The following is an 11,197-nucleotide window of genomic DNA, read 5'->3' as shown; positions in this document are numbered from 1 at the left end:
CTGTGATTAATTTTGTGCCCTTCAGCAAGACCAATAAGGGTAAGGGTTCTATAAGGGTAAAACCACAAAGACATTCTTCTTCTGGGGGAAAAGCCACGAAATTCATCAACAGGGAATCGCCAGAACGGGAACTAGCCATGGAACCAAACAGTAATAATTTCAAACTCTGGCCAGGTGGACTTCATTTTAAAGAGCTACGAAATCCTCACTCTGGTGCGTATCTTCGATCTTGCTCTGGACGTGGGTTACCAGCATTTTCGTAGCACTATTTTTATTCCACATGTATTGAAATATCCTCTTGAGGAATTCTTCTGACATCACTATTACTTTATGCAAATCGATCATGCGAACCAGCCATCGTCGAGCGTTCTATGACGTCTACAAAACTAAAACTACATAACATGAAGTAGTAACGTAAAATTAAACACAGTTGGCAACCCTACATATGAGGCTACTTTTCTGTAACTTGCTTTTTTCTTTACTTCCTGAATGCAACTTAAATCGCTCTTCGTATTACGTGGAAACGAAAGAGCCGCGCATATGTACGTATGATGATGAAAGGTGCAGGACTGAAGGGAGGGGAAGAAGGAGGTACAAAAGAAAGTGTAGGGGTGTTGTCACCAAAGGGGAGAGGGAGGCACAGGAGAGAAAATTTTTGTTGATTACCTCACAGTGAAAGAGAAAGAGAGAAAGAAAAGAAATTGATCTCTACTGTTTTTCGCCAAAAGATATTTCTGTTCAGTTCTTCTTTGGTGCTTGTGTGGTTGATTGATAGTGAATCTGTGCGAGTTTATTATTGTTATTTTTTGTTTTGTTTCGGGTTTCGCGGTTTTTATTATTTATTCATCGTTCGCTGTTCATTTATTCATTTAGTAGTTTTTTTTTAATTCATTAGTCATTTATACTTTTATTTATTAATTTATTTATTTCTTTGTTTTGACGAACAAAACCAAAGGCTTAAAAAAAAAGAAAAAATGGTTTTAAGTGGAGTGTATGAAACTTGGCAACAATCTGGTGTTAGTTCTAATTGGTGTCCGGTTGTACCAGCTGCGAAAACTAAAAAAGTGAAAAAGTGGCTCCACAAAGCTCCGGAACCAACGACTAAACCAGGTAATTTTTAAAAGAAGAAGAACATATTCAATGTTGTATCTAAAATTAAAAAAATAATAAGCTTTTCTTTTAATAATGTAAAAGTTTACAGGATGCCATACTTTTGACTCCATTGTCATTCATCAACTACTTATATTGGTTATTTCTATACTCTGTTAATAACGCAAGACCCACCCATGCAATTAGTCTACCATTTATTTATTTATTTATTTATTTATTTATTTATTTATTTATTTATTTATTTATTTATTTATTTATTTTCACATTTCGTGATTCTCAATCAGAGTTTTCCAGTCTCGAGGTCGTGAAGAGAGACGAAAAGTAAATATAATTAGGATCTAGTAGTGACAAATTTTTCTGAAGATTAGTTTTAATTTCTTATTTGATAGACAAATTTTTATGTTTATAGTTATTGTCAAATATACCAAAATACCTTAAACAAAGTTGTAAACTATTAAAGAATCGTTTATATAATAATTGGAATAAAGGAGGAATTAAACTAGTCAAAAACTGTATTTTGAATTAGAAGAAAAACACATGTACAACAAACACTACATATTAAAATACAATTCAAAATGACGGCTACATACACACACAAACATACACGCGTATATATCTAATCTATATCTATATCTATATCTATATCTATATCTATATCTATATCTATATCTATATCTATCTACCTATACATATCTGATGATAGAGGGCACTTAACAATAGTCATTGATGTATTCAGAGCTTTTGTTCAACCGCTTATCACAACGACAGATAAAGTTTCGTATACCATTTGCATAGAAATCCGCATCAAGTTCACGTATCCATCGTCAGGCAGAGGTTTTGACATAATTACATGCCATCTAATGGTGGTCAACTATTTCTAGTTTTAGAATAAGGAAAAGGTAAAAGTCAATGGGGCTAGGTCAGGGCTGTACAAGGAGTCAGGGCTAGTCGTTCCAAGCGTAACACCAGCTGGAGTACTGTGGTTGTACCAGCTGAAGTCGTACCAAACGTACAAGTGGTTGAAGAACTGGGTCTATTGCTACTGTATGTCCAGGGTTGTCATTAACAACATTGGTCCGTCTCTCTTTGAAAGCACGATAGTATTTTCCTACATGTTGCTTTGAAATTTAGCGCCCCCCCCATACACCTATATAATCTAGCTATGAATATCAGCAGATGTAGTGGTTTTAGACCCACAGAAACCGCACCATTGACCTCACTTGTACTCTTGAGCAATTTTCCAAGCAAGTCATCATTTTTAATGTTCGCTTCTCGGTTATACATGATCAGAATCCGAAGTCTTCAAACTTGAACCAAGACAATCATATTATTAATCTACAAATAAATTTTCGTTAAGTTACAGTGAATAACATAAAAGCTTTCTGCTTTGCAACCTTCTTTTTTGATCTTCCCTCGTATCTTCAAGCTAGAAGCAGCAGTAGTCAAAAATGCTTATTGCAAAAAGAAAGAATCACTTAGGGGGGGAGGGGGGTCACTGGCAAAAGGATGTGATAAAAGGGGATCGTGATATGAAATACGTTGAGAAAGCTTGCTGTAGGAAATAGCCGGAAATAAATAATTGAAATCTCAAGACAGTTCGTTCTTTTTTACATTTTTTTCTTTCTTTTCTTTTCTTTCTTTCATTCCTTTTATTTTGCGTAAGTCGGCTACGTTCAACTACAATTTCAGGTCATGAAAGAGAAATGTTAATTTTACGTCCCAAGATCATGAGATCATGCCTGTAGATTCAAAAAAGTGTACATTGTCGTTTACCTACGGTGTTACGCATTTCTATGGTTCAGACCCCCGTTAAACTTTTTAAGTTCATATTTCGTATATATGAACTAGTTTATTAATAAGTTCATATTTCATAAAATCAAAAGAAAGCGCCACCCTTCCTGGTTCAGTGTTTAGCGCCAGTGCTTTTGGTTCACGAGGCACCGGGTTTGATTCCTGCTAGAAGATATTCTAACCCACTACAGCAGTTTAGATCCAACAGAGACTAGATGCCATCCTATATAGTCTGGCTGCTGATAAAGGGAGTAAAAATACAATTTATTATTATTACTAAGTATGCTGCCTTTCTGCAGGTCCTGGGACTAATGAGGAGTTTTTTTTCTTTAATTTTAGATTTGGGCCTGGAATGTTTCTTCCACTTTTGTCGATCTTCAGCTACCTCTTTTAACTCCCAATATTTTCTCCTATCTTTCAAATCCTCGATCAGCTGTGTTCTTCCTATTTCTCACTTCCCTTCCATCTTTCCTTCTATGGCGGTGTGAAGAAGACAATTTCTTTGCAAGATGTGTCCAATCCAATTGGTCTTTCTACGAAGGATGGTGGTTAGAAGTGTCCTCTTCTCTCCTATCTGTTTTAAACATCTTCGTTTGTTGCTCTCTTTGTCCATTTTATCTTCTCCATCTTCCTCCAACATCACATTTCGAAGCTCTCTAAATATTTCTTCTCTAACTTCCGTAATGTCCAAGTCTCTGAACCATACAGTCCAATGCTCCATATAGCACTTGACCAACTTCTTCTTAAGTCCAATATTGAGCCTAGCAGCTGAAAAAAAAATCGAATTAAAAAAAAGAAAAATCTTTCGTAATTTAATCTCAACTAGGGTTTACAGAGTTCTGGTTTAGCTGGGCCAGTCCCGAATTTACATTATCTCTGTTCCCATATGCGAAACTAGAAAGGAACCAGGGAGAGGAAGGCTCTCTAGAATAGCGTTGAATTACAGGAAAGGTTCTCTCGGTTTTGAAAGTAAGGAGTCATACCTCCCCTTAACGACATATCCTAGTTACGCCTATGTCTTCCCCCCATGAATTGTTTGAAACTTCAGTTGTACCTGTTCCATCTAAAGCATAAGTTAATATCATTTGTGGGATATATTAAAATATTCCTCTTTTATTCATGGATGTACTGTATATTTCCGTATTTTTTTTTAAGTCTGGAAACCTGAAAAAAACAAATCTTTAAGTTTTACGTCCCACGGTTATGCCGGTTAAGCTAAAGGAGACGGTGATGATGAGAGATGGGTGAAATGAAGAAAGTGGTACGAAACGGGAGACCCCCGAGAAAACCCACGAGCACGGTGTTTGTCCACCACAAAGTCCACGCGGCTCGAGCTGGGATCGAACTAGAGACCCCAAGCACTGGAGGTGAACGCTCTACCACTGAGCCACCACACCCCCTGTCTGGAAACCTGAGAGCCCTAGTCTAACTTAACACATGATCTGTCGCTCTCTCTCTCTCTCTCTCTCTCTTTTTTTTTTAAGTTTTCATTTAATGTTAAGCATTAGAGACAAAAATAATCATAACAAAAAAATTCATTAAATAACGAGTTTCTTTTTTTTCTTTTTTTTTTTTAGAGTAAATATGCTTAATAAATACATGATTGCTGCATTTACGTTAATACTTACTACTTTTCCAGTCAATGTCTTTCGGTAAAGACAAAAGATCTCTAATTTGATACCAAGCCTTGTGAGTTTGTAGTGAGCGGTATCATGTCCGTGTTTATTGAAGAGGTTCTTTCTTTTTCCTTCCGTATTATCACTCCACCAATTCATCCATAATTATTCATTTGCTAATAGATATTAATCCCCTATAGCTGAGAGGCATAACCATTCGATGTTGAACTAAACATTTCACTTACTTGACCAGCTGTAAACATCCACCGTTAACGGGTCTTAATTCAAGAGGCAGGATAAAAAGAGAGGAAGAAGAATATTCTTGAAGGAATGCATCCACAACAATTAAATTGTTCGAGTGCCTATCCTCCTGTTTAATGTAAGCCCACAGTAAATATGAATAATTGAGAGGCACATTTATCCTGTCCTGTTATGTAATCCCGCATAACTAAAAAATGTCTTTATGGGTTGCATACAAGCAAGGCGTTCCAGAATGTGTCAATTCCGTAAATTTTTCACCACAATAAATGTGCATAAATTGTGATTCCCAATCACCTCCGAGCCGAAAATTAAAAAAAAAAAAAAAAAAAAAAAGACGGCTTTGTACGCGAGGCTCTACATGATCCCTTTCTATGCGGGAGACAGAACACAGACACTCACATTATTATTATTATTATTATTATTATTATTATTATTATTATTATTATTATTATTATTATTATTATTATTATTATTAATATAAAATTCAATGAAAGTCCTTGATTTACGTTTATGTATTTCACTTTCAAAAACCGCACTTTTTTTCATGGCTCCAATCGATAATACATATTGATGAATCAAGTCATCGGTTGATTCATATTACTGTTTTCGTTTGGATAAAAGCAGTTAAAAAAATTCACTTCATTAATTCCCCCTTCATTATTCTCTTGTATGAATATGAATCTTATACAATTCCTTATGCAACTCCGAGGTTATGGAGGACGGAACCAAAAATTAACGTAGGTTTAACAGCAACAGGCCATCTTCCAAGATCAACTATCAAAGTATAGATCTTTCCTCACCAAACCATTTCTCCTCCAAGAAGATAAAGTACGAGATCTCGCCACCGACCCCATCTACTCACTTTTTAATTACATTTATTATTCGTGGCTGTCCTGTAGTCCCGACAAGCACAATCAACGATGTTGAAGACTTGTTTCCGACCATCTTTTGGGATCTATTCCATTTTCTGCTTGACTCATCTTCTATCTTCTATCGAACTTTATAATTCTTCACCAAATTGTTAGCTTACTGACTTTTGATTCTGGGTACTAGGTTTGATTATTCACGGCAATTCTGATGTTAAACTGAGGGTCTTTGTCTCATGTACCATCGGTTCATACCAACATATCTAACGTTCAATGACATGTTTAAATGCTTTAACTTAATCAAATATATGCTGCTTTTTATTTTATTATGATCATATTAGAGAATATATATTAAGTGATGTCTTGGAACAGTTTCTTTATAGTATCTACAACATTGCTTTATTTTATACAGTTATTTGCCTGTTTCCGGACACATACAAAATAAGATTTCCTTTTTTTTTTTCAGGTCCATGTAAAATAAAATGAAATGAAAATTTTAAGTTTTACGTCCCATGGTTATGCCAGCTAGACTAAAGGAGACGGTGATGATAAGAATGAATAAAGTGATGGAATGAAGAAAGTGGAAGATAACTAGAGAATCCCGAGAAAATCCACGCAATAAAAAGCTCACTTGGCGCAAACTTAGATCCTATTTACCAGAGGTGTACACTTTACCACTGAGCCACCGCAGCCTCCCTTCAAGTCCATGTGTCACAGTATTATTTCGTCCTTAGATATTTCCACAGAAAAATTGCTCTAGAAATTATTTTTTTTTATAGTTTTGCTTATTTGTGTAGAAACAATAAAACAACACATGTCTAACTAACTCCATATGCTTTTGTCGAGCGGAGTATCGCACAGCTCCATGAAGTACGTCACAAAATGTTAGAATTTTATTCTTATTCTTCTTCTTATTATTATTATTAACAGAAACACTATGGATCTAGATTTCATAGGACACATTTTACCTTTATAATGAAACCTTTAATAATAATAATAATAATAATAATGTGATTGAAAAATAAATTTAGAATCAAGTGGCAGCATTCAATGCCTGCAACGGCAGCAGAAATGATCAATTTTAACCTAAATTAATATGAATATTTCGCGAAGTCGTCGGGAATTCAGTAACTATGTTGTCAATCAAAAAAGGCTGGGAAACACAGCGCAAGGGAAGCAGTAGATATAATGCTGCAGAAGCAAATAATTGCCATTGATTCATATTTTCTGTTAATTCAATCTAATCTGGACATCACTTCTTACTTCTTACGTCTTGTAACATGACTGCTTACTATTAGGAACTAGGTTGGCACCACTGAGACGTTTGTCATTTATTATAAGGAATTATCATACAACGTGCCCCTTGTCTTTCTACAACCAACATTACAAATTGCTTAAGCAATGTTGTATAACATTCCAGGATAGTGTGATGCACAAACTGACTTGTTTTTCTTTTTATAATTAGAATTGCTGTATAAACAACACATTGGGAAGATAGAAAAATAAACTAGTATGATTGAAGATTGGTGCGTCACATAATTTTACTCTAATTAAAAAAAAAAAATACATGCTTTCCATTGATAACAAAATGATCGTTTCAGAAGAAATTTGTTATAATAATATAATAACTTAAAAAAAAAAAAAACATGATATTTTAACAAAATTCAAATCAACAAAATTGGTGCATCTTTGTCAAAGTTATACGTGAACATATCGACAGTATACGGGCCGAATTAAGAACTTCCTCTTTTTCTTTTAAGTCGGTTAAAAAATTGAAAGATGCCTTTTTCTAATATTTTTTAACACTGAACATCAAAAGAACCTTTCTCAAACTATTATACTCATTGACAAGGCGAAAGTTCTGGCCCTACTATTACGCATTGAGGAAAGTTATTGTGTAAGTCTAGCGCAATTTACCTAAATATTTTTTTGGAACGAAAACTAAGATACGTTGAGTGAATTACAATAATACAACGTTACCTCACACCATACTTAAATTCAACACATAAAAAAAGGAAGAAAGAGAGGACGATATGTTTCCGTGGTACTGAGACCCATCAAATCGTTCTCCACGTACTGAGTTCAAACTACTTTTACGTGCATGGAATTATTGTTTTAAGATGACGCCTCTAATAATACATTTGTTCATAGTATGGTATAGTACTCACTAACGGTCTGTAATATAAGAATTTTTCAGCCGTGGCGAAATAGGGGTCAATCTTGCAACGTGGAAAGTCGAGTTTTGCTTAATCTATTGCATGCAAGGACTTTCCTGATGAATTATTTGAAGAAAGTGTAAAACAGTTGCAGATAGAAGCAGATATAATTATTTTTTTTAGCCGTGGACAAGTTATTTGCTACAGATTGAGAACAGAGCTGTGCAATATCCGGATTATCATATCAGAAATATTGATAAAAAATGATAAACTTGTTCAATATTTCGAAAAAAAAAAAAATTAAAAATTTCGAATGTCAAAATATCGAAAAGTAATTAAATACTGAATATTGATGTCAAAAATATCGAAAAAGTGAATTAAAGTGAATTATCGAGATATCGAAAAATATCAAAATATCTATCGAAAAATCTAAATAAGTCCATTAATATATCGATCAGTAATATTTCTTGATGTTGATATGATATTCTAAACGTAGATCGATCAATATATCAAAGTTACGATATCATGGTATTTTTTCATCTCGATAGGCGTACAAATTATTCATTTGTCTTGTTATTCTACCGGATCGTCATATTTTTGGTGGACGACATTGTGCCCGTGGGCTTTCTCGAGGTACTCCCGTTTCCTCCTACATTCTCATCCCACTAATTCTTCCATCATCATTCACTTACCTCAATCAACCGTCTCCCTTATCCTAAAAGACATTATCGTGGGACGTACAACTGAAATATTGCATTTTCATTTTTCGAAAAGGTGTCGGGAAAGTGATGTCTCGTCTCGAAAAGCATATCTTCTTCTTTTGAAAGAGCTCTTGAGTTTGAATTTTTGTATTTTGCTTGTTATACAGAACTGAGGTTATGAAAGACGGAACCTACTACTAATGTAGGCTCAGGACTAGGGATGGGCACGAGTGAGTTCGAGTGAGTTTTCTTTGAAACTCGACTCGATTCGAAATTGACATTTTTAAGCTCGATTCGAGAACTGAGTTTGAAAAATATCCTCCAACTCCAGTCCAATTTGGTTCGAGTTTCGAGTCGAGTCGAGCCAAATCAAGCCAAATCCTGTGTGTAGTTTCAAGTACTCTCTTCAGGTATCCTACATAGACAATATACTTATTATTAATGATACTACTGCTACTATAAATTATTATTATTATTATTATTATTATTATTATTATTATTATTATTATTATTATTATTATTATTATTATTATTATTATTATTATTATTATTATTATTATTATTATTATTATTATTATTATTATTATTATAGCAACACTTGAAACTTGAAAAATAGGCGGTTTGTATCTCAATACTAAAAACTAATTCACTGCCGACCTCGGTAGTCGTGAAGTCTAGAAGTCAAGGCCATCGTTCACGAGGTTCTGGATTTCAGTTCCGGAGGAGCAAGTATTCGGGCTCGAGCCAAAAATTGTTAGAAGTTACAGGGCACCGGCTTAACATGTTCAAAACTGCTCTGCCAGATTAGGATTGTCGCCCGGGTGAGCCGAACTAAGCCATGGTTCACCTCAACCCAGCCGGCTCGAGCCATCGCCTTAATTGAACCGAGTCGATGACTCATCCCAACCAAGCAGTCTTGAGTTGTTCGCTCAGTTGAACCGAGCCGAGCCGGTTGATATCATTACCAGAGTTGGACTTCTGCTTGGGCTCAAAAACTCGACAGTGCAAGTCTCAGCCTTCATGGTAAGAACTACAGTTATATACTTATATTGGTGCTCACGACATTTGATGCTGTCTCGTTATAAAAAATCTATTGTAGTCTCGTTATTGAGAGGAGATGAGGTGCGAGCAGTGTCTCCTCTCGTGAGTAACACTAAAAGTATTTCACATTACTGCTTATGTTTCTCATGATTTTCGCTTTCCAATCTAATCAAGCCATGATTTCAAATAGAGTTAAATCGAGCTGAACGAGCGAGTCTTTTACGAAACTCGACTCGACTTGAAAGTCGACGTCAAAAACAGTGACTGGACTCGGAACTGGACTCGAGAAAATTACCTTTGGCTTGACTCAGAACTCGACTGGAATTTTATTCGAGTTTCGGCTCGACTCGTGCCCATCCCTACTCCGGACCACGAACGAAGCTTGAATCTGTGCAGTTGAGTGCACAAATCATCATGAAAGGTCAACCATCGCATTATAGGCCATTCCCTACTTCAGTAATTCTCAAAGTGGTTTCCGCGGACCCCTGGAGGTCCGCGAGACCTAGCCAACGATTCCGTGATGCCAAAAAGTTGAAATATGTTGTAATAAAATGGAACTCACAGCTGTTATGCAAGAAGTATTTTTTTCAGTTACTAAAAAACAAAGCAATAAGAAATTATACCTACTTTTGTAAATTTAAATGTTTTCCTACTTTACTAAATTTCTGCCCTGAAACAGGACAACCGTTATATAGGACTACTTCAAGTGAGAGAAATTCCTTCTTTGTTAGACCACTTTTTCAAAAGCAATTGTAATTAACTGCAGGACGCCTCGGAATTTCATGAATTTCATCTTCAAGTGGCAGAAAGCTCCCACCACTACAGCCCATTCCAGATTTTTTTTAAAGAAGTAAATGTTAGTAATTCCTATGCTTATAAACATCAAACCTCTCTTTCCCCAATTGTGGGATTTTTTAAAAAAATGATGAGAAACCCCTCCGAAAATATGTTCCTAGATCCGCCACTGTGATTAACTCTTGACTCAAAATTGCGTCCGGTTAATGTAAAAATGTGTTGAAAGATAGATCGCAACAGAGAAATAAGGCGTTGCTTTGATTCAATCAATTTGTGAAAAGAAAAAAGTATCAAAATGACATACACAGACAACCTTAGTTTTTAACCCCTTCCTTCCCAGCAAAGGTAAGAACAACTCTGAAACAATAATATTTTTTTAAATTCTAATTACTATGTATATTTTTTTTAATGCTACGTGAAATTTTAGATAGCATTGTAGGGGAGGTCCGCAGATCGCTTTCCAAATGAACAGGGGGTCCGCGTTATCGGAAAGTTTCAGAACCACTGCCCTACCATATTATCTCACTTCCAAGGAAGCTGAATTACAAGACTATAGGAGACCTGCTTTGAAGAGTTCTATTTTGTCCCCTCATGTGAGTACGTTAGTTCCAGGTGCGCAGTCAGAAATTTTTGTTGGGGAGGTCCCAAGCTTTTAGGAGGTAGATATGCCACTACGTCTATGTAGTATTGAACAGGAATTATTCTGCACTCGAAAACACGATAATTAATTCTAAAATACTACCAGCCACATTTTCACTTAAAAATGATAGAACTAGATTGTTTTTATAAGAGAAAGAGTACAGACAAAGTGTAAGATCAAATTTTATACTACATCTATCATTTCCCCCTTAATCAAGTAC

General features: G+C 35.3%; 1 protein-coding gene across 1 annotated transcript in view; it reads left to right on the top strand.

The window, feature by feature from the left end:
- Positions 1 to 720: 720 nt before the first annotated feature.
- LOC145661534 (scavenger receptor class B member 1-like) overlaps positions 721 to 11,197 on the top strand; it is a 324,106-nt gene continuing 313,629 nt past the window's right edge. Inside the window, exon 1 of the mRNA XM_081726856.1 lies at positions 721 to 1,110. Within this exon, the coding sequence (XP_081582982.1) occupies positions 975 to 1,110 (136 nt within the window). The 5' untranslated portion in view covers positions 721 to 974. The remainder of the gene's footprint in view (positions 1,111 to 11,197) is intronic.

This window comes from Thermobia domestica, chromosome 10 (assembly GCF_964235325.1).
Source record: "Thermobia domestica chromosome 10, izTheDome1.hap1.1, whole genome shotgun sequence".
NCBI classification, from domain to species: Eukaryota; Metazoa; Arthropoda; class Insecta; order Zygentoma; family Lepismatidae; genus Thermobia; species Thermobia domestica.
The sequence above is the reverse complement of the archived record's forward strand: the minus strand, read 5'-3'. Positions and strand labels throughout refer to the sequence as shown.